The 24831-nt window shown below is 38.9% G+C and overlaps 1 protein-coding gene across 7 annotated transcripts in view; it reads left to right on the top strand.

Annotated features, from left to right (window-relative positions):
* PAN3 (poly(A) specific ribonuclease subunit PAN3) overlaps positions 1-24318 on the top strand; it is a 120409-nt gene extending 96091 nt beyond the window's left edge. For 6 of the 7 annotated variants that reach the window (XM_073340702.2, XM_073340719.2, XM_073340697.2 and 3 more), the window contains 7 exons: positions 10447-10612; positions 11080-11167; positions 12935-13074; positions 14070-14199; positions 16706-16770; positions 17507-17645; positions 20726-24318. In XM_073340702.2, coding sequence (XP_073196803.2) covers positions 10447-10612; positions 11080-11167; positions 12935-13074; positions 14070-14199; positions 16706-16770; positions 17507-17645; positions 20726-20866 — 869 coding nt within the window. In that variant the 3' untranslated portion in view covers positions 20867-24318. Of the gene's footprint in view, positions 1-10446; positions 10613-11079; positions 11168-12934; positions 13075-13578; positions 13800-14069; positions 14200-16705; positions 16771-17506; positions 17646-20725 lie in introns of those variants that run through there. The other variant, XR_012158470.2, reaches the window with a different exon arrangement.
* The last annotated feature ends 513 nt before the right edge of the window (positions 24319-24831 follow it).

The following is a 24831-nucleotide window of genomic DNA, read 5'->3' on the forward strand; positions in this document are numbered from 1 at the left end:
GGAATCAGCTCTCCTGAGCTCTAATCCCAGCTCTATTATTGGGTGGTATTTGGCAAGTTACTTACCAGTGGGATTTTCAAAGCACAAATAACAGGTGCTTAACTACCATCTACAGTCATTGTGCAATTTGTGTCTTTGAAAATCTCCCCCTTAGTCTCTGTAATTTGAGAGGTCCCCCTTGGTAAAATGGGGATTCTTACTTGCTCACAAAGGTGTTATGAAGGCTAATTAGGTAATACCTTTTCAAAGCACCATACAAATGTTAAAGCTAGAGTTAGTAAGAACAGGAAACCAATTTAAAATCTCTGCACATTTAATATTCCTAGATATATTTTTTCCTTCATACTGTATCTACAGATCCACGTTCTGAGAACTGCAAGCTGTGCCATAGAATCTGTTACTTTTTAGAAAAGAAATCAGTGGTTAGGGATTTCATAGCTCAAAGTGGCCACTAATTGGCTCTGAGAGCAATTCTGTAAATAGACCCACAGACTCTTCCCAAGCCTGCTCTTCTTACATCTGCCTGTTGAAACTGGAACCACTAGTTTTGGACTTGTTAGTTTATTTTAAATGTTTCTATTTAAATTTGACTTAGTTGTTTAAATCAGGACCTAGTGGATCTTCAGTGTATGAAAGTTGCAAGCCTTTAAAAGATGCAATTCAAAATGATCACCAAATAGTCCCCATTATCTTTTCATATAGTTCTCAGGTATGAAATTAAAACTTGATTTGCAGAATCATCATGACTGATGGTGATGTGCCAAAGGGAAAGAACTCCTCTTGATTTTCGGATTCCATGATAAGTTTCCAGGCCTAGCAGTTAAGAAAAAGAGCAGTCCTAAACCAAATGAACTTAATATGGAATTAGTGAGAGAGAATAAACATGGAACTACTGCTATTTTAGTCACTTTTCAGAGTAGGACTGAATTTCTGAATGTCTCCCACATGTATTTTTTCTATTAACATTTCAATCTATCTTTCTCATGTTTTCTTTCCATCATCTACTTCTCTCAGAGTATCGTACACCATAGATAAGACATAGCTATGGGTGATACTCTTGAAACAAGAAGGGGGCTCTGTTTCTTTTTTTAAACAGAAACTAGGTGTTCTGTACAATTAAGTAGAATATTGTTATAACAAAACTAAAGTTGTTTTTCAGGAAGGTATTTAAAGTAATTCCACCACAGCTAGAGCAGCTTTCAGTACCTGCAGCATCTAGTCCTTACTATTGAACTCTGCAGAACAGCCGCTTCAAAGTCTGTTCCAGCTTTTGCATGGTGGTGTTTAGATGAGGCTAGTCAGATGGCCATTTTTGCCAGGGCATTCCTTCAGATATTTCTTCTGGTCCATCTTTGAGTTACCTACTGCTTTCTAGTCTACAAGAGTGGGCATCAATGAGCAAATTGAGAGAGAAAATAAGATTGTGTGCCTATAATTTGAATTCCCAGGCTTGACTACCTTCACAGATTCCTTGCCCACCCCTCATTAGAGTTTCTTGGCTGTCTGCCTGCCTGGAAGAGACTCCCAAGAGAAGCAGGGGATATATGGAAGAAGAGATTTCCTTTCTATAAATTCCCAAAGAACACGCTGCAGTATGAGGCCCTGAATGGTGCTATTACTTTTAAAGGTTTAGAATCCCTACAGAGTGACATACAACTTGGTGTGAATCTGTGGAAATAGTGAATTAAGAGAATTTGGTTTCAGGTATGCAACCTTATTTGTCTCGGTCTTATCAGTTAGCAAAGCTAGTTTTTGACAGTTAAATGAAAAGAATTGTGGTTACATAGCTGTTTCACATGTCACTTTCTGGTGTCAGTGTGGTCAGTCTTTTTTTATTTTGCTATGTCATCTGCAAATACTGTTCCAGAATTTTTTGGAAGGGATGTGGTATAAAGCTTTCTCATTACAGGTGGGGGGGGGGGGCCCTAACAACGATGGTTTATTTTTGTACTGAACACCTGTACTTTATTTCCTAATTTTTTTTAAAAAATTTCCCTGTACTGTCTTTTATTCCATAAAATATCTTCAGTTTCTGGTAGTATACTGTGATAATCCAATGTTGTTTTTGATGTATTTTACAATGTGGATAAGATTTAAGGATGAAGCATGTACGTTTTTCAACAGACAAAGCATTCTGTTTGTTTAGAATCCATTTATTTGTACAATTCCAGTTTCTTTGAATCTTGCTGCTTGTTTTGTCTATCAATTTTTATTCCCAAGAAGGGAATTTGTCATCTTTCCATGAGATAGTTATTGTTCTGGAGTTTCTGGTAGAGCATTTTTTTCTTTTTTTATTAGTGATATTACTTAATGTATTGAAATATTACAAGACATGACAATGTGTCACATCTCTTTTTACACCAGCTGAAACTCCTCTTACTGTAGAAACCTGGCCTCAAAAGTACCTTAAACTGTTACTCTGCCTGAATGAATTATAATCAATTAATAGAAATTAAGTATCAGATTGTTATAAAAAACTACACAAAAATTGTACATATTTTAAATAATTTGCTAAAGTAAACACCAGCAATATTAGAAATAATTTTTTTTGGCAGCATTGGATGGCATTTCTTTAAAATCGATTTCCTAGATCAATACTACTTTAGTTTGGGGAGGGGGGGGACCGAAGACAAGCAAGCCTTCTATATACATCTTCCAATCAATGCATTAAAAAGTTCTGTGTTATCCATGCTTATTAACAAACCCCTCAAAGGCTCTGAACATTAGTTTTCAGTGCTACAGATTACTTTTCTGAATACAGCCGTTTTTCAGCAAAGACACACAAGCCCCTTTTTGACGTATAGGCAGGAATCTGTTTACGCCATAAGAACATAATTTGGAACTGAATCCATCTTTTCCATCCCTGCCTCAGAATCGTTCTCCAGAATATAGTCTACTTTAAACTGTTTCTAGTCCTCACAACTGAGGACCTTGAAAACATGAACATTATAAGTTGATGTGAATATAGCCTTCCTGTATCAACAAACAGGCAGAAACAAATAGCTCTGAGAGGTATAAACTGCACCTTTATCGCAATAGCAAGTTGATACTGAAATCTAAAGAAAGCACTCTAAATGGAAACTAACTATTTCACTGCTGCTGATTGTTTAGCAGAAATATCTAGCTGACTAGATTGTTTCGCGATCCAAAACTGCCTTTGTGACTGCCCAGGAGTTAGAAGTCCCAACTCTCTCCTGAAACCTCCGTATCCCTAACAACTTTTGTGAAATGCAGTTATTCATTAACAGTACAAAAATTCTGCAGTATATTGATTGACAGTGTAAAAATAACTGAATTCAATAACCAGTTGCAGAGGGTCTACTGTATTCATTGTACTTTCATATTGGATTTGTTGAAAAACTCACTTTTTTTAAAATTTAAATTAAACTGCTGCAGAAAATCCATACCACAGTACTATGGAATGTAGGCGCAGCTTGTGGGGGAGGGAAGGGAGAAGAATGGGTGCAACAGGCAGGGCCGGCTCCAGGCACCAGCTTTCCAAGCAGGTGCTTGGGGTGGCATTGAGAATGGGGCTGCAGTCCGTGTCCCGCAGCGGCAATTCGGCGGCAGCTCCACCGCGGAGGCTTTTGGGCAGCAGCTCCGCCTCTCTTCCGGGCGCGGTGGCAATTCGGCAGCTACTGCTTGGGGCAGCAAAATTGGTAGAGCCTCCTCTGGCAACAGGGCCTTTGTATATAGGCAGAAGGTGCATCATCCTCACAGTAAGGGAGAACTTGGTTTTTATTGTCCCTGTTCAAGCTGTGAATTGTAGTACCTCTCTCAAACAACTAGTTAAATAAGATCAAGGAGCATCTATTGACAAAGAGTAAGCATTGAATTTAAAAAGAGCATAATCTTGGCAGGCTAGAATATGATCCGGTGACTTCTGATTGTCTGAAGTTTTTCTCTAATCCAAAATCAATTTAGCTCACGTTTCATTAGCATGCATCCAAGACAATGTTCCTGAGTCACAGCTACATTTACTTGCATGTGGGGGACCCTTCTGGCAGTGGGACCACTTCCGTTGTCTGATGGGGAGCATATTGCTCTTGATCAAGGGTTTACTTTAAAGTTTGTTCCACTGACATCCTCATAGCGCAGAATTATAAAACTAGGAGGATGGGCTTTTACTTATAACAAGAAATGGCTCGCTTATGTAAGAATTGTCATCCTGAAAATATTTCTAATCTCTTCAGTCATTCATGACGTGCTGAAGTCTTTTAGGTCGTGGCCTTGTGAAAGATGACAGTGGAATTATGTTGCAGAATACCAGGAATAGGTTAATTCTTTTCTGGTGTTTGCTCTGTAGAGAGGGGATGTAATCTAAAATTTTGCCTGCTACAGTTGTTGATTCTAGTCTTTTGTGTTTTACTGCAGGATGTAGTGACATAGGCACACCTTTTCATTACCGGGTGTTGGACCTCTGTGGAACTCCCTGCCCTTGGTATAAAGCTTTTCTGTTTGCGTCCATTCGGTTTGATCATTTTTTGGAATTTTTTTGACCTGCTCCTCATGAGTTTTATCCCACTATTATCAACTTTCTGGAAAAGTGCTTAGCTCTGTTTACTCAAGTGATCACCACTTAGGTCACCTGGGCTGGCCTAGCTCAGATGCGAGTGACCGCACTGCAAAGCCATAATCGGGTGCATCTACTCAACATCATACAGACTGGGGTTGCACTCTGTCATGCTTTCTGGAGTGGTTAACAACTGTGCATGCCAGCCTCAGGGCAGACTGTCAAAAAGGCACCCCAAACTGGTGGTATATTCTATAATTAGATTTCACCAAACAGGTAACAAATATGAACTCCTGAATCACTGTAACAGTCTTACCATGGAGTTCCAGACAGTTCCCTTGGGCATTTCGATCTATCTTGCCATCCAAGCAAGCAGAACTTAGTGATAAATGGTCACTTGCACCAAAAATCATAAAATATTCAGGTTGCCCCCAGTCCCAAGAGACCAGTCACTTACCCCGGATCAATTTGTACTTTAGATCTCACACCAAAAGCAATGCTGGTAGCCAATCCTATAGTAAACTAACTAAGGATTTATTAACGAGGAAAAAGAAGAGTTATATACAGGTTAAAGCAGGCAACATACAAGCACAAAAGAGTCAGTCTGTGGTTCCAAAAGGTGACAGAGATGGAGTAGTCCATCCACTGAATGTCTTTTTAGACTAACCCAGGTTAACCCTGAGAATCTCTACTTTTTGTTTCTTTGCTCCAGCCCTGGTAAGAGTCCAAACAGCATAAGAGAGATTCAGTTTCTCCTTGTCAAGGATTTTAATCCTCTCCACACCAGAGTCCAAACTGATGGGATGAGTTTATGTGTAGGTCTCCCCTTCCTGGAAGGAGTTAGGAATGCATCAACAGGGACTCTTTCTTTCAGTGCTACCCAATATCTCATTTGCCTTCTGTGGGCCATCTTGTACACAGAACAAGCCCTTTACTTGTGCCCTTGTTGCCAAGAAGGCCAATGGCATTTTGGGATGTATAAGTAAGGGCATAGCGAGCAGATCGAGGGACGTGATCGTTCCCCTCTATTCGACATTGGTGAGGCCTCATCTGGAGTACTGTGTCCAGTTTTGGGCCCCACACTTCAAGAAGGATGTGGATAAATTGGAGAGAGTCCAGCGAAGGGCAACAAAAATGATTAGGGGACTGGAACACATGAGTTATGAGGAGAGGCTGGGGGAGCTGGGATTGTTTAGCCTGCAGAAGAGAAGAATGAGGGGGGATTTGATAGCTGCTTTCAACTACCTGAAAGGGGGTTCCAAAGAGGATGGCTCTAGACTGTTCTCAATGGTAGCAGATGACAGAACGAGGAGTAATGGTCTCAAGTTGCAGTGGGGGAGGTTTAGGTTGGATATTAGGAAAAACTTTTTCACTAAGAGGGTGGTGAAACACTGGAATGCGTTACCTAGGGAGGTGGTAGAATCTCCTTCCTTAGAGGTTTTTAAGGTCAGGCTTGACAAAGCCCTGGCTGGGATGATTTAACTGGGAATTGGTCCTGCTTCGAGCAGGGGGTTGGACTAGATGACCTTCTGGGGTCCCTTCCAACCCTGATATTCTATGATTCTACTTTAATTAGTTACTTTAACAAGCCCTTTAATTAGTGCTTCTTTTCCTGTTTGGTGAATTACACAATTACAGAGGTTTACAATTCAAAGTAACTTTTCACTGTGGGCCAGTGGTGAGCAAACTTTTCCAGTTGTGCTTCCCCCACCCCCGTACCATTAACGTTGTCTGTCCATGACCCCCTCCACTACTACACAGTCAAGGCTTCTTCAGCGGCAGCGCTTGGACTGAAGGCAGAGCTGGGGATGGAACTGTGGTTGGGAAAGGAGCTGGGGCTAGAGGTGAAGCTGGGCTGGGGGCGGAGAAGGAATGAGGCCAGAACTGGGCTGGGGTTCGGGGTGGAATGAGGTTGGGGGCGGATCTGACATGCAGGCGGAGCAGGCCTGGAGGCTGAATGGGGTTGAAGGCAGAGCTGGTCTGGGACCAGAGCAGAGCTGGAAGTGTGTCGCTCTATCCCTGCCCCACATGGAGGCTGGCCCGGGCCCTGTCACACTCTTCTCCAACTGTTCCTCCACTCCCCCAGGGGGTGTGCACCCCACAGTTTGGGGACCACTGCCATGAGCTCTAGAGATTATAAGTGAGATCAATATATGCAGCATCCAACAAGCATTTTATAAAAGTCTAAACACATTCTTATCAACTTAACATCTAAAATATATTTTGATAATGCTAACACATAGGTAAGCAAGACTGGTTTCCAGCTATGCATTTGTAAGTGTTTAGTGAGGCTTGGGGCCTTGGCATGAGCTGGGACCTAGTCTGCCAGTGTGTCACATTCGTGTGAGTTGCTAGGACTTCTGGAGACACATCCCATCATTCTTAGCACTGCAGAAAGCTAAACTGCTCTGATTCTTTTGCAGTGCATTGTGGGACAACGTGTCCGTCTTTCTCTGCACATGGAGGGAATTGTGGGAAAGCATTGGAAGACTGTCAGCACTTGAGTGGGCTAGTCTGTGTCATGACAGCAAAGTGGGCAGGTTACCAGCCCAAGTGAAAGCAGCACTCTGTCTTTATCTTATAGCCCCAGAAAAGCCAGCTAGCATGGGTTGAAAGCACCTCCAAACTTGGGTCAGAGGTTTTTGTGGCGTAGGAGGCTGGGCTAGAAACACTCATACGAGACCAGATTAACTCGGCAGTGGAAATGTAGACTGTCTGTCCTGTAGCTTGAGCATTCTGGTGCAGGGACTGTCTTCCTTAGTGCATGCATTTACAGTTCAAATTCAACAAGATTCTGATCCTCGATTGTGTTACTACCGTAATACTACTAATGAGGGAATATGCCAGGAGTCTGAGTGTTTCAACTGATTTGCATTGCATTCATTTATATTAATGTTTTGTTTGTCGTAGCTATGAATCTTTATTTCTCACAGTATTCTAAGGGTATGTCTTCACTACCTGCCGGATCGGCAGGCAGCGATCGATCCAGCGGGGATCGATTTATTGCGTCTAGTCTAGATGCGATAAATCGATCCCTGAGCGCTCTCCTGTCGACTTCTGTACTCCAGCGCCGCGAGAGGCACAGACAGAGTTGATGGGGTAGCGGCAGCAGTCGACTCACGGTGGTGAAGACACCACGGTAAGTCGATCTAAGTACGTCGACTTCAACTATGTTATTCATGTAGCTGAAGTTGCGTAACTTAGTTCGATTTCTCCCCCCACCCCAGCGTAGACCAGGGCTAACATAGACTAAAACTAAATACTCAATAACATTTTGTGCTATTTTCTCTGTAGTCTGTCTTATTGGGGAAGGAGAGATGATTGCTGTAAACAGTCTGAGTGATCAGTTTAACATTGAGAGTTTGTCTTGAGCTACTTTAGATCTGTCTGACACCCTGCTCTCCCCTTCCCCCCTCCCCCCCGCCCCTCCCTCCCCAAAAGTGCATATCAGATCAGTAACTGCTTAAGTCGCTAACTGGCACAGAAAACTCCAGCTTTCTAGTGCAGAAATAAAGTTTGGTATTTTAGTTGAGTAATCACTCCTTGATCTTTTTTACCTTCTCAGCATATGTTGAGCACTCTTTCATTAGTGTTTTCTGTATCAAAAGGCAAATATTGCTCCCACTGTGATACTTAGATTGTAAGCCCCTTGGGGCAGGGACTGTTTTGTTTCTGTACAGAGCCTCACACAATGGATTTCTGGCCTATGTCTACGGCTCCTAAGTGCTACAGTGATGCAAATAATTGCAGTTTTCCAAGAAGATAAACATTTGGCTGTGCTTTTCCTTTGCATATAACAAAAATTACATTTGATTCTAGTGTTTGTTTATTAAACAGATGTAATAGTCACTGTCTTGTCCCTTTAAGACAGTGACTATTACATCTGTTTAATAAACAAACACTAGAATCAAATGTAATTTTTGTTATATGCAAAGGAAAAGCACAGCCAAATGCATATGCATATCGCATCTGCTGCAGTTCACCGTATCTAAACGAGTATATAATGAAATAAAGTGCAGGTGTGAGTGACAGAGCCTTGCCCAATAAGGCAACAAACGTCCTGTCACCCTGACATGAAACAGTGATAGATATGAATGATGAAGAGGGGATATTTTAAAAATGTGTGCAAAGCGAGACTACTGGTGTAAAGTTTGTGGAGGATTATTCACATACTGATTCATCAGCAGGGCAATAAAGCTAAAATTAAATCATTGGGAGCCTCCATGTGGTGTGCCAGAGTTCTGTGGGTTAGAAGAGGAAGTGTCTTGTCCTTCAAAATCTGAACCAAAGGAACCTTCACCACCAAGAGTGAACTAAAGATAAAGATGTTAACAGAAATGAAAGCAAGACACATTCCTCTCCTCTCTCTCTGGCCTTCCCACAACCCCCCAAACAGTAACATTTCATCTGGAATCATCTATAGCAATGTGCTTTACTTTTCAACAGTGGCTGTTAACTACAGTCTTGAGCAATTTCCCAGAAATGTTGACGCATTCCTGGGGAAAACCAACAAATTGACATTTTATATGGAAAAGGATGAAGATACTTGTAAATTTCTCAGCATTGAGGCACATATGTAAGAGCACTGTTGAATCAGGGACTTACTAAGAGGAGCCACAGTGATGACCCTGATAGTCCCAAAACAAACACCAATGAAACATCTGAAAAGAGCAAACTTGATTTCCTAGTCAAATTTAGTTCTAGTACTCCTTTTCTGGAAGCATTGTTTCCACCGTAGCCGCACACACAGCTACATCTTTTAGTTGCAGAGTGTCTTCACTATTAACAACCCGCCCCTCTGATTTTTTTTTTTTTTTTTTTTTGTAGTCTCCCTATTTCTAGTCATTATTTTAGGTCAGTCATTAAAATCAACAACTAAGATCTGCACTCTGTGTATTTTGCTGTTCTAGAAGCATGGCTTTTGGGCTATGATTTGGAAATGGATTGAAATCAGTTTGCTTTTCCATGGCCCACTGAACTGTAGTAATGACTGAATTACTAGTGATTTGAGTCGCAATGAAAGAAATGATCTGGGGTAATAAGGCTCAGCATTCCAATTCTGTTGAACAATACAATCTTTCATTCTTATTTCCCGAATGAAATTTGAAATGAGCTTGTTTGTTTATCTTGTCTGTACACTCTGGGATTGGGGGAGGGGTTAAATTATACTCCTTTCTATTCTTTATATGGCATAAAATGGTACCAGTTGCAGATAAGCAGTAGTTATTGTGTTATATGCCTTTTGTTTTGGAACGTTTTTGGTTTCTGCTTTTTGAGTATCGTGCTGCATCAGCAATCAGACTGCAGCAGTCAGTTTTTTAAACCTGTTGCCTTTTCGCACTGAATTTTCATCCTAACTTTTAAAATGACTTAATTCTCATGAATTTGAATCAAAAGTTACAGTACTTATTGGAGGAGTTGTCACCGGTTTGAAGATCTATTTTGACCATTCAAAATTATCCATTTAAAAGGGTGGTGGCGCTTTTTAAGTAAGCGCGCGCGTCTGTGCTGCAGCCAAGGAGTGGGGTGCCCGCCTGCTGTACGCGTGCTTGTACTAGCCTGCCAAAAAGGGTAGTGGAGCTGCTGTAGCCTGGGCGACGGCAGCATGCCTCGCCGCTCCAGGTACGTACCCACAGGGTTACCGTGGATTTGTACTCTGGGCAGCTACAGTGCTGCCCCTGCCCATTCTACAGCCCCTACACCCCTCCTGTTAGCAGGCTAGCTCAGATGTGAGCTAGAAGGAGCATGTATGCAAGCTGGGAGTCGCACTTCTGGTTCATAGTGTAGACGTAGCCTTAAAGTAGAATGAAAGTGAGGTACGTTGGTCAATTCTTCATTTCAAAATACGTTAACTTAAATATTACATACGATCCTTGAAGTTAAAGTTGGCTGCGTTTTGTTTGTTCATTGATACTATAATATTTTGCTTTTAGGTCAGCATGATGGTCCTCTGCCCCGGCAGCATGCTGGGTTACTGCCAGAGTCTCTTATTTGGGCATATATTGTGCAGCTCAGCTCTGCGTTGAGGACCATTCATACAGCAGGATTAGCATGTCGAGTTATGGATCCAACAAAGATTCTAGTAACGGGCAAAACAAGGTAATGGAAAACAGCCTTTTCAAATTAGATTGTTGACTATTAAGATCTGTGTGCAACGATAGCTTTTAATTACATTCCTCTTCCAGATATGGGGAAACAACCTAATAATTTGACTAAAATGTTTTGTGTTGGCCCAAGACTAATGACGTGATAAAAGTTTGATGCTCGAAATCAAGTTTTACTAAACTAAGTTTAGAAGAATTTACATCTTGCGTGCTGCTTACTGGATGTTTTCAGAAGGCATGTTTGTGGATCTAACCATTTAAGTTCTTACCTAGAAAGCTTTCAGCTGCAGCATATGTTTTAATAAAAAAAAAATTCTTAGTAAGCTAATTGGCAGCAGGAGAGCTTAGATGACTTTTTTGAAATCTTACCCTGTATTTTTATATGATAAATGTCAGAAAAAAACTAATCAACAGAGAGAAAATCTTACCAAATCTCTTCCCTATTTCCTGTTTGTTTCAAAGGTTACGAGTGAATTGTGTTGGAGTCTTTGATGTTTTAACATTCGATAACAGTCAGAATAATCCACTGGCACTAATGGCTCAGTTTCAGGTAGGATGATAGTGCCATGCTTGCTTTATAATAGGTTGATTTCTGTTAGATAATATGTACCAGGAAAAACTTAATTCCATTTGAAACATTAATTTTCATTAAGGCCTAGACATTTTACATTTTTAGGCTTCAGTGTATATATATTTTAACTATCTTTGGTATTGTCATATCTTTTCCTCCTAAAGCTGTCTAAATTTATTTGTGATTTGTATATATGAGCTGTCATTTTGTTACTCTTGAAACTTCTGAAATAAGATAGCTCTTATATATTGACAACAAGCAAAGCATAGGGCAGCTTACTTTGCAAAACCACAAAAATCAGAATTGGTTGGAAATGAGATTCCTTTTTAAAAGAAGGAAAAATCTTTTAAATTTAGTATGAAAACTTGAGTGAATACTGGGAAACAAATTTAGGATGTGATGTGCGCATGAAGCTGCTACAGAATTGGGCTTGTGTCGTTTATGGTTTTAATAGAAAATGAGATCAATGAACAGTTAATGGTTTAGTTGTACTTTTGTTTCTGCTTTCCATTTTCATGCTATTATAGCCAGAATAGTTCAGAAGTAAATGTGTATCTAAGAGCAAGATAGCTTAACAAATTTTTTTTTAAATTTGTACTTGCACTCACTCGCCTCTTCTTTCCCCTCCCCCGTCCTTAAATGGGCTCACTGTGGGATGACTTCTCTTCCCATTTCCAACAGTTATACACTCCACATACTTCCTGCATTAGGAAGACTCCCTTTAGAGTCAATGAGTGCTATGCCATAATTCTCTGGAGGGTTACTTTCCCTAACTCCCCCTTGCTGCTGACTACTGTCTTCAGAGCATTTTCATCTCCTGACAGCTTTGGGAGTGTAAGACCACAGTAGGAAATTGGACTTAATTTGTTTTCATTAAACAAGCTTAGTCACTGAGAGAATTGCTTATTTATACATACATAGTAATAAATGGGAAGTTTGAATAAGCTGGTTTCTGCCTGGCTAAAGCTCAAGACTTCTCAGAAATGTAGCAGCTTTCTGTTCGTGTTAGAGTAAACCGCTCTCAATTTACTTTACCAGTGTACATTAACTTGTTTCTTATTTCTTCTTAGCTGGATATCTCTTGTTGTATGTTCTTTGTAATCAGCAGAAAAGAAATGGCTAATAAAATTGATTATCTATTCAGCCCTTTTTATTCTGATTATAGCTTTTCTTCAAAAAAACCTTGTCTGGTGGACCTGCAACACATAAGCATTGCTTTCAACTTATGACTAATTGCCCAGTAACCTGAGGATGCTAGCAGGCAAGAGTTGCCTGACTGGCATTTCTTTTAGACCCTTGTGGACAATGCAGGGAGATGTGACCAAGATGTAACCAGAATTGTTCTATTTGTCACCAGTTCATTCACTCTGCTGGGGTGGGATGTGGAAGGGGGTGGATAGAGAGAAGACACCTCCTTCTTCTAAAGCTTCTGATCTCCACAAGAAAGGATCTTTCCCTTCTCGAGAGAGAATTCTGCCCTGGCACTCTTCGTTTGTTAAAATTTAAATTGCAAATAGAAATAGGCAGTTGAATGTTAAGTGTTAATAAAGATGCATATAATTCCTACCAGTTGCTACTAATACAGTCTTCTGTTTTGTGCACACTAAACATATCTTGAAAAATTCTATTGATAGTGTGGGCTTTAAAAGCATTTAGTTTAGATACTCATTTAAAAAAAAAAAAAAAATAACTATTGCAAGTACTTTTAAAAAGTGCCATAGTAAAGTTGTTTGTTTTTTCTATTAGCAAGCAGATCTGATCTCACTAGGAAAAGTTGTGTTGGCGTTGGCTTGCAATTCTTTGTCGGGAATTCAGAGAGAAAATTTGCAGAAAGCTATGGAACTGGTGACAATCAACTATTCCTCTGATCTGAAGAATCTGATTTTGTAAGTTCATAGTATGGATTGAAGCATATTTTTGTTGCCGCTTTTTAAGTTGAAGGAAATTTGTTAGTAGCAAAACACAAATGCAAGATAATATATAGCCGAAGGTACCAATGAATAGTTCATATTTTCAGACACAAATAAGAGTTAAATTCTGTACAGTGTCTAAGATCATTTCAAATTAAAAGAACAGCATTAAAAAGTGGTACTGAATTGTCATCTTAGTAGGTTAAAAGGGCCAACAAAATACATTATTACCCTTGCTATTCAGAGACAACTTTTTATATATTTTCTACAGTATATGTAGTAAATATGAACTCCCATATTCCCTCAGTAAGTGGTGTTTAAGGTGTTCTGACCAAAATATCATAAAATCTTCTTTCAAGAGTCAGAAATAGCATATGAATAATTGGATTTGCATTAAGATCTTAACTTTTGTGTTCTACCTCTTTATACAAACTACAGGCACACTTTAGTTCCTGAAACTGTCCGTTTTTTTATTAATAGGGTTGCTGCCTTTCTGACCAGAGAGATAGGATTTGTTTTTTTGTGTTCATAAATGTAGTCACTGTTTTCCTCACCCACCCCTACAGTCAGAGAGAGAAAAATGGGAGTATTTGTCCCCTGCTCCTCATTTGAAAAAACATCACTTGAAAATTTACAATCTGCATATATCTCCTACTTTTAATCCTGCCCTTTCTGGCATTGATCTACTTCTGCACTGCCATGTGAGTACTCTTTAGCATACTGAGTGCTTTCTCTCAGTGATTGACTGGAAACACAGCATATAGGTAAGTTACAAAGAACATTTTCTCTGCTGCTTCAGTACTGCTGCTTGACATTTATATAAGAAGACATAGTGGCAGCTTCAGAGCCAGATGCATGTTTAGTGCTCAAAATAGCATTTGAAGCAGAAAATAGGATCTGGTTAAAACAATATGGTGGCATCTCTCTTTAAATGTGATGTGTTCAATTACTCTGTTTGGTTTTTTTGGTAGGTATTTGCTGACTGACCAAAATAGGCTTCGCAGTGTAAACGATATCATGCCTATGATTGGTGCACGATTCTATACTCAACTGGATGCTGCTCAAATGAGAAATGATGTTATAGAGGAAGACCTTGCAAAGGTAAGTCATTCAGTGGTAAAAGGTTGAACATAAGTATCCTACGGGGGGTAGATCTACAATTTATAAAGTTGAACCCTGTTCTTGTTGAGCTCTAGGTGAGTTTTGTCATTGACTTTTTGAGAACTAGAATTTAGTGCTAAATAAGAAATTCTAATAATATTGAAATAAATACCTCAATTACTGATGTCTTTGGGGACAGCCCAAGCATTTGACTGACCTGGGTGCTGGTTGTATAGTCTTAACAAGTCAGAGCTTGAGGTCTCCCTAACTGATTGTAAACCTAAAAGCCTGGTGGCCAGTTCTCTGAGAGGTGGTCAGTGCATGATGGTGGCATTTTAACGTGGGTTTTAGTGGAAGCACCATCATTCTACGGAACCAACAGGCTTAGGAGAAGCTAAAAGACATTCTATGTGCATTGAACTCCTTACCTTATAGAATGAAGATTGCTTTTCTGATTGAGTAGATATGATCTGCAGTACATCAAAACATTTTCAATAGTTTGTATTAGAAATAGGCACAAACAAATACTACCTTTGTTTGATTCCTCAGATTCCATTACTCTTCTCCTTACCCCATATTAACTCCTGTTCAAACAAATGAAAAATAGAGCTATCTGCTGTCACCCTCGCATCAACTAAATCAGTCGCTCATACTGTTCAAATTCAGTCAAGACATGTATTGCTAAGTAGATCTTCTGGAAGTTATATAGCTTCCAGAAGAAGTGTACTTTCCTGTTACTATATAATACTGCTATAGAGAGGGTTTGACTCTTCCTACTTTGACTACAAATCCCCAACAAGATTCAGACCAAGATACATGGTAGGAGGCTTTCGCTGCTTCCCTCTCATGTGACAAAACATGGAATAACTCAAATCTTCAGTCAAAGTGGGATATTAAGGTTTTAAGGGCTTAAATCATGCCTTTATGTCCTGTTTCCCTTAATCCCATTGCCCATACTGAGGTTTTAAAAGGTGACCATATAGCCTAGTGGAAAGAGCACTGAACCAGGAAATCTGGGTTCTGTTCCTGGCTCTCACTGGCCTTCTGGGTGCTTCCCTCTTTGTGCTTTGGTTTCCTCATCTGTAAAATGGGGATAATAAAACTGACTACCTGTGTAAAGCATTTTGAGATCTACAGATAAAAGTTGCTATGTAGTCGTTAGGCATTATTATTTTTTTAATGTATATATTCTGCATGCAAAACCTTGTAGCTGGACAAAGTAGGAGGCTGCACTGCCACTCCATAATCTGAAATTAATACAGTTACAGGAGCAATACAAACTGCTCCGCAGTATTCCAGGAGCCTGAGGAGTATAAATCTTGTTGTCCCTTTTCTTCTTGTCTTTCAAATCAAGCTGTCACACTAATGTATTACAGGATGACTTCATTTGCCAAATTTAGGACCCAGTTCTGCCAACGTTACTCATGTTGAGTAGTAAATTACTTCAGGAGTAATCCTACTGAAATCAGTGGCACTGTGTGTGGAGTAAGCTGCTATGCCACATGAGTGTGGATGGCAGTAACTAGGTCTTGAGATGCTTTATAATGGCACATTATTAGAATCTTTTTTCCTTCTGGAAGCCTGATTTGAACAGCCTCTATTTAAACAAAATATGCATGTATTCAGAATGTGTTATAAACTAGGATACAGGCAGAACAATTTTTTTCTCTCAGACTTGACATGGAGATGGAAAGCAGTGTGTGAAATGGATTATCAGCTGTCTGTGTCATTAAAAAAAAAAAAACCCAAATTGCAGAGGTTCTATACTTTGTGCTGATTTTGTTGCTGTCTTTGTTTGGGATGGTGTCAGGATTTTAGCTCCTTTAGTTATACGCATTTGTTTATAGCTTTCCTTTTGAACAGATGTGCTTTGTGTCTAAAGTGGTCTTGGATCTGATACTTATTATGCATTTGGATTGCAATCTGATTTACCAGTATTAGCAAACGCCTTTTACTAATGGTGGCCAGCAAAAACAAAAAAAGTGAGAAGAAAACAAAACAATCCAAATTGAATGTCCAGGTAACCAAGATAAGAGGGGCATGAAGCAACTAGGAAATTTAGCATTTTCCTCTTCCGTCTGATGTCTAGACCCTGCTCCTGCTCCATCTTAAAACCCAATATACTTTTTTAAAGTATCCACCCTCTGGTATCCTAAACAAATGGGGTAGCTGGAGTCTGCATTGGTGTTCCATGAGGCAATGAAGCTGATAGTCTAGCCCTTTCTGGGGCAGAAACATGGCCTGGGTGCTGGCCAGACTGGAGATTTGCAAAGGAAGAAAATGAAGCACAAAGATCAATAACGCTGACTTTGGGTATGCAGTGCAATGTATTGATGAATCTATTTCTAGAAAATGTAAACCATCTTCATCAAAATTAATCTGATGGGTCTTTGCAATTTTGTTACACAAGATCAGTTTTGCTGCATTGAGGCTTTTGTGTGCACCCGTGTCTAAGTTTTGTGTTTCTTCCCAACTTTGAACTAATCATACATTTCTTGTGTTATAGGAGGTGCAGAATGGAAGGTTGTTTAGGCTTCTAGCAAAATTGGGAACAATCAATGAGAGGCCAGAGTAAGAGATGCAATGCTTTTTTTCATAGTACAATATATAAAATCCAGTTTATAATTCAAGATTTCTACCCTCACAGATATGATCTGAATAATCCTATCTCCAGTTATGCCTCTGAAGAAGTAAGAAGTAAAAACACCTTGAGGCAATGAGTTAGGCTATTTTAATCAGAATTTTAACTTAAAGAAAAGAAAAATATTCCTATCTGAACATATATATTTGTGTTTCTTTACCATATATTTAGCATATATATTGTATTTGAGGTTTATTATGCTTGAGAGCACATATACAAGGCTATGGCTTACCTCAATATGTAATTATAGTAAAGTGTTTCAGAAGAGTTTGAATGAGGCATAGTTTTGTGCCGATTATCTGTCTGCTAATATGAAACAATGTACTTTTCACTGGCCTATTTTCAAAATCACTTAAATAAACTGTTAGGTAACTGCAGATTTGAGTTACAATATAACTAGTTTTTAGCATTCGTCTGGTAACTTTGATGGTTTTCCTCCCAATCCCTTTCCTGCAAGCTTTTAGTAAACATTTAACTTCAGGTACTTTAGCTGAGGAACTATGGATAAAGCTTCTTATATCTTTGTGATAGGAAGAAAACACTACTACTTGGTAGTAGGTTATCTAAGCTCCGCTACATAATGAGACAGTATTTATCTTGAAGAGTTAATGAGCAAATATCTTTTTAACTCCTTGATTGTTAATGTGAAGCTTTGTTTTGCACCAGATTTCAGAAAGACCCAACTTGGTCAGAAACTGGAGATCGATATCTACTGAAGCTCTTTCGGGATCATCTTTTCCATCAGGTGACAGAAGCGGGCACTCCTTGGATTGACCTCAGTCACATTATCTCATGTCTTAACAAGGTAACCTGTATCTGTGTTCTTTCTTTAAAGAATGATTTGGTGAAGCTTTCACTCATGTGACATTCCATGGTTGAAAGAAAATGGATGCGTCACTGACAGACTAATTCTGTTGATTTAGTTGATATTTTTCTAATCTGTGTGAGAACAGATTATCCAGTAAATTAGCATGTAACCTTTCATGGATATTTTAATTAGAAGTACTGCTATGTTAATGTTAAAACTGGGAATTCATTAGAGTGGTGTACAGTGGCCCCTTTTTGTCATGCTAAAGGATAACCGAGAGGGACCCTAAAAGTCCTGTAATCAGCCCCTAGAGTATGATTCTCCTGGCACAGGTACAGTGGAAGACCTCAATAAGGCTGTCTTCTGAAGATGCCCTCACACACCCTGCTGTTGGGGGTTTGCCGGGGCAGGGCTGGGGGCGACAGGGTTGTATCTGGAGGGGTACCACAGCATGCAGTGCTGCATGGATTCCAGGCAGCATTGTGGCACATAGGGGCACCCCAGGGAGATTTCTGTAACATAGACGCAATGGCTTGTCTAAATTGTGCCAGAGTCCTTTCCAGCCCCCAGAGCAGCTCAGCAGTAGTAGGGTGCATAATTGGTTTAAAGAGGCCACTTGCAGTATTCTAAGATTTTAGTTGCGTCACTGGCAAAACTTTAGTTGAGCACTCTCATGAATGGCAGCAGAGGCATATCTTTCTGTTCCGCTCCGTAAACGAAATAAAAAAGTAACAGACTTACTTTTTCCCTGCAGCTTGTACTTCAACTTTGCAGATGTTTTACCAAACTTTAGCAATCCAAAACCACCTTTCTTTTCCAGAGAAGCTTGACCATACTCAGATCCTTAGATACTAGCAACTACTAATTAACTTCAGCCAAAACTTCTCCCTAAATTATTGGTGGCTCTTAATCTGGCCACTGGATTATTTCCTTAATCTCCTTTTACTTTTAATTTTGTTTTGTCAGTCTCTTTAAATCCTGATTTAAAGGGATTTATGAGGCTAAATAAAGGAGATTGGGGGAGTGTGTGCTAATGGCCAGGTGAAAATTAAAGGCATGTATGCTGATGCTCAAACAGGAGGTGAAGAGCTACAGCAATTTTGGGGGGATGTAATTCTGTAAGTCAGGGGAAAGAATATATTGCAGAATATTGTGTGCTAGAAACTTTTGTGGCTTATGCTCAAAACAAATGGTTAGTTCTAGGGTTGTGGACCCATAATGCAAAGAATCACTATCTAGGGCTGAAGGACCTCAATATCTTGGCAGTAAAGGCACTCTAAAAAAAGCATTCTTAAACTTCAGAAAGCAGCATATTGGAAAACGGATCCTAGTAAAATGGGGTATCTGGCTTTCATACTTTGCTCTTGAAATGTCATTGTTAGATTCAGACTTATTCAAGTATCATAAGGGGAAGGAACTTCTATATCCGAGTGCGACATTTCTGTGCACCTATTTACCTAAGGACCAGCGGAAGAAAGCCACATGTAGTCAGGTACATGGTCAATAGCATGGCTTTGTTTGTTATTGATCTGCAGTGTTTCAAATCCAGTAGGATACCTCAGATTACGCGTATACAGCACTTGAACAATAGATAGAAGATCTTACATTGCACTTACAGTTGGTACTCTTTGTCTTCAAACTGGTTTCTTTTTTTGAAAATTAATCCTAATAACACCCTAGGAGAAGTGTTGCGGGGTGGTGGAGGCAGTATTATACCCATTTTACAGAAATAGAAAACAAATCAGTCTCTCTGCATTAGTTTGCCTGAAGCCTCACACAACAGTGAGGCTAGAATTCGGGAGGTTCTAGCTTTTATTGCTGTGAGTTCAGATCAGTATGCTGCACCTCTTTCTACAAGATGTTTTCTATCTTACAGTGTTGCTCCTGAGAACATCCAATTAAACAAGAACTCGGTGGCTAACCTAGTTCTCCTTTTCCTCTATTCAATCAGGCATAACAGTACATTTATCTGTTTCCATAGCACTCATTACCATATTATCTACAAATCTACTAGTACCCCCATTATCCCCTGGGGTATGTTTCCAAAGTGTTGCTCTATATACCGTAATACAGACAGTGAAGCCTGTGTTTGGACAAGAGTTTGTGGTATAAAACAAATGTTGAAGATCCCTTAAACTATTTTCAAAAGAAAGCAGCACCCATTGTACTTAGCAAAGAATCTGCAAGTTACAAATTAATGAACACCTTTTGCAGTGTAGAAATTGTGTACTCTTTGTAAAATATAAAGTTCCCCTAGAGATTTCTACACCACTTGCTGGTAGAAATATCATAAAATATTAGTGACACAAGCTGTGTGGAAGCCAGTTGAGAATGTATGTTAGTTTATTTCCATGTTGCTTCAATGCTAGTTTAATCGGTAGAAGAAAAACTTGAGACGTTGGTTGGGAAAAAAAAGTTTGTTTTTCTTCTGACTGACTGACAGCCTGTATTAACTGTCTGTCAGAGATCAAAATTAGATAATGTCTGCATTCTAGACTGAGAAAAAGGATACTGCCTAACAAAACTTCAGCTAGTTAATTTTGTTCCCACCTTCACTGGCCACTAGCCAGTTTGAATTCGGAAGTTAAAGTTTCAGCTATTACAGAGCACAGGACTAGGCAGCCAAAATTGCTCAGATGCTGATACTTCCTGTAGTTTTGTTTAAAATGGCTGAAGATCCATCCCTCCTAACTGGTCCATTTGATGAACATGTCCCGTAACTTGCACAGAAATTCAGTGATGTGGCTCAGGCCTATATAGAGATTATCCCTCCCTAGCTTGCTTGGTTGTTTTAAGGGGAGTGGTATTTCAGAAGGGTTGGACCAAGTTCCCTTCTTCTTCTGCAATGTTTTTTTAACTTGTGGTTCTTGACCATTAATCTGATGCAGGGTCAGATTTGAGTTGACTAATCACAGGTTTGAAAATGTTTAACAGGTTGTATATGTTGAAAGAGAAAAACCTTGCCCTTTCTGTGAATCACACTCTCACAAGCTTGCTAAAAACCTCATAGGTTTTGTGTTTAAGAAAATGATTGTACTGCCATTTGTCACATTTTATCTTTTGCATTCTTGTTACAGTTAGATGCTGGTGTGCCAGAAAAAATAAGCCTCATTTCCAGAGACGAGAAGAGTGTCCTTGTGGTAACTTACAGCGATTTAAAACGCTGCTTTGAAAATACTTTTCAAGAACTAATTGCAGCCGCAAATGGTCAGTTGTAGTATTTGCTGAAAGCATGCAGGACATTGCTGAGGAACTTAACCAATAGCAAATTGCACTACAGCTGAATTATTGTTGTCATCTCATTTCACATTTGGGAAACAAACAGGAGATGAGCAAAGCTGCTTGCACTTCAGTCAGGTACACTGTTACTTGAAGGGAAGAATGTTTCATTTATCCTAGAGCTATGGCTGCCATTGGAGGCTTTATCTGTGAAGAATTTATTTTAGATTAAGGAACACATCAGGTGCATGATGTTCCTGCTTTTATTTTTTCCACTTGTATATGCACTAATTTTAATTTTTTTAAGACTTTTCTGATCTCTGATGTTTTGCCACATTGTATACTTATTAAGGGAAACTCTTTGCAAGGACATTTCTGGGATACATTTTTGTCACTGAGGATATTGCTCAATTTATTCATTTTGATATTATTTGCACCCAGAATAGCATAAAGGACCAGGGAAATAATTTCATAGAAATTGTGCTCTATAAATGAGAGTTTAGTTTGTAATCTCTGTAAAAGTGTGTTGTATGCGAGCTCTGTATGCCACCCACAGTTAGTTAACAAACCAACCAGAAGATGCATATTTAAAAAAAAAAAAAAAAAATCAAGTATCAGTGAATTGACATGTATAAAATCCCCTCTCATTTAAGCCTTGTCTAAGCAACGTGACAAAATAGCAACCTTTGAAACACCTATAATTTAAGGGGCATATCAAATTTGCTCTAAACACAACCAACGCCTTTAAAAACTGTTTGTATGTTTTCCTGCTAGTCAGCTGCATTTACATTTATGCAATTTTTTTAACAGAATTTTTTTAAAGAAATTGTGTTAAATGCCTGAAGTTTCAGGAGTGTATTACTTTAGGTTATTTACAGTATAATTTTTGTATAAAGTTCTGTTCTTTGAACCACAGCTTTATTATGGTACTCTACACTGGATACAGAAACAAAGACACTGTTAAGAAGATTAACTAAACACAGCAGTTGTCTGGCATCAAGAGCTTTTGAAGTTTTACAACCTGAATCTGGAGGGATAATGATCTGCTGTGCCTTTGCAGTCACTGCTTAGCCCAAAGTAATATTACTTTTGATAATACTCAACACATGAATATTCCTGAAGTAATTCAGTCTGGAATTTTCCTCCTCAATTAACTTTCTAATATTTGGACATGCAGTTGTGTCTCCAAACTTGGGTATTCCTGGGATTTATAGTAAAAGATAAACAGCTACACTTTGATATTGAAGACTGCCAAATATGTAGGAATTTCCTTTCGTAAAGCAGTAGTGAAGACTGTATCTATCCTTTCCCAGCACTGAATATTTTAATAGCACTGGGTGCTCACCATGAAGAAAATGTGGAAACTCAAAAGGTCAGGACAGACTCTAAGCACTTGCAGCTGATGTTACTGACATCAATTTTAATAATTCTCAATATTTGTAGTTTTCAGAGAAGTTTTTAATATTTCTCTGTTCACTTTTATAAGCTTTAAAATGATTCTCCGCCTTGAGACTTGCATCAAGAAAAGCAACTCTTTTCACATCGGAAGCTCTGAAGACTAGGGACCGTGCTTTACATATTTTAGAAAATGTGGTTGAGTCCGCATTTGGTAGCATCAGTTGTTGAGTTTAAAAATCAATTATTGTTGCATTTGATCTGAATGAATTTTAAAAGGAACATAACGTTTAATATTCAAAGGATAACAATTGCCACAATATTGTTCTTTTTAATGTAAAAGGAACGGGAACTTTGAGAAGTGAACATGCAAAACAGTCTTTTATCATTAGCTCATGTATTTGAGGAAGAGCAGCTGTCTTTTATATGTTTTTTGACAAATCATATTGTAATTCTTTTGTACAAAAAAGAAGTACTTGTATTCTAGAAGAAATATGAAATGCTTAATTTATAAGCGGGCTGAGGTTTTTTCCGGTATTGTTTTCTTTGAAAATGAAAGGGGATCATCTGTTCAGTTGTGGGGTTTGGGAACCTTTGGAAAATTTAATTTGTGGACCAATATTTTGTGAAAGTTAAGGCAGGGGTAAAATAGGGCTTGAATTCTCATCCTTCCTAGACCAGCAAACCATCCTCTGTGAGACAAGTCTAGAATGCAAACTTGCATGTATTTACATAATTCAGTTTGCTTCAGCCCCTAGTAACCTCAGGACTTGGTTTAAAAAAAAAAAGGAGACAGCTATTAAGTTTTCATAAGTAACTAATGTCAGCCAGAAAACATTTGGTGTCAGGTAATACATAAAACAAATAATTGTTGAGCTTTGTTTTCTATTTATTTCATTTGGTCCATATTTGGGAATGATTTGAACAGTCTGAAGTTCTGCTTGGGTGTTTTTGGGGAGAGCCCTTCTACCGCATTTTAATTCCATTAAGAAGGTTGTCCTAAAGTTATAATCTCTCTTCCATTCCGAAGAAGAGCTGTATGTGTATATTTTTAAAAAAAAACAAAAACCACCCAGGACATACCCTTCCATGTGGGAAATTATTGTGATCTTCCTATCTTTACAGCTAAAAGCACAGAAAGGGCAACCTTTGAAATCATGTGATGTTGGTCATTTTAATTTTTGTACCTGTTTTAAATTCTGTCTGTGTATTTACTACACTGTAAAAGTTTTTTGGGGGGTACCTATGTTTTGGTTTTTTTGGTTTGTCCCCTGTTTCAGTAATTCAGATGTCAACAGCTTCCCCTAAAAAGCACCAGTATGTTAAGTTCTGTCATGATCCCAATATATGTTATCCATCTTTAATCCTGTTTTCATTCTTCATGTGTACAGCAGTATTTTTAATAAAGAATACCAGAAATAACGTAGCCTTCTTTTGAGCATGCTGAGTGCTGTAGTTGAGTAGTGCTTTTCACATATTAAGTATTGGAAGTATATTGCATTCCATCATATCCCTTTTGTATTTCAGTCTGTAAATGACTCCAGCACAGGGTTGTAACAGTCATGACTTGCAAACTGCGTTTAATGTTTATCACTTACAGTAACTCACATGGCCTACGATTTCTAGATACTGTGCTAGACATAGTAATGTGCATTTCCTTAACTTCCAAGACAAAGTAGTAGCTCCTTTTTGCTTGTATTAAATCAGGTCCACATTACTAGATTAGCCCTAATTCTGAGAAACTGTATTAAAAATACCTTTACATCCATGTTTATTGAGCTCTCTTGTCCAATGACACATATGTATGTTAGCTTCTCTGAAAATTACACATGGGATAACTGACCTCTTTGATGCCCAGAATTATTTGTTCTGTATTGTTAACCAGCAAAAGTGACTTACTGGTGGGGTAAAGTCCTCTGTACCCACACCCGCCCATGCCACATGTTTATGTAATTGTAAAGTCATGAAAATTTTGTAAAATACATGTGAAATTGTCAATATCTTTGTTTTTTTCCTTGCATAAACTTACTCTGGACTGTTGGTCCCTTAAATTGCATTATTGCTTTAGAAAGTTTATTTTGCATATATGACTAAAATAAAACTGCAGCAAGCTTGCTTGGTGCACTCTCCTCAAAAGCTCAGAAGGTAGGAAGCAGTTTTCTATATGGTAAACTTTATAATTTACATTTAAGAAAAGAACTGTGTTGAAAGACCACATACTGCTATAGGAGTACACCCATGTCTTGTCTGTTCCAGAATGCACATAGCAACACTGGTCAATACCTTGCAGAATCCAGTCATGCAAGACATTTTTGGTAAAACTGGAGTAATACTTAGATATATTTGTTATGCACCCATCCACAAGTGTCCCGTGGTGACAATTTGAATGCACTTTCAGTCTGAACCTGGATGATTTGTTTTTGAAAAACTGTATTTTTCATTTCAGAGTAGCAGCCGTGTTAGTCTGTATCCGTAAAAAGAAAAGGAGTACTTGTGGCACCACAGAGACTAACCAATTTAAGTGAGCTGTAGCTCACAGAAACTTATGCTCTAATAAACTTGTTAGTCT

Source organism: Lepidochelys kempii, chromosome 1 (assembly GCF_965140285.1).
Source record: "Lepidochelys kempii isolate rLepKem1 chromosome 1, rLepKem1.hap1, whole genome shotgun sequence".
In the NCBI taxonomy this organism is placed as follows: Eukaryota; Metazoa; Chordata; order Testudines; family Cheloniidae; genus Lepidochelys; species Lepidochelys kempii.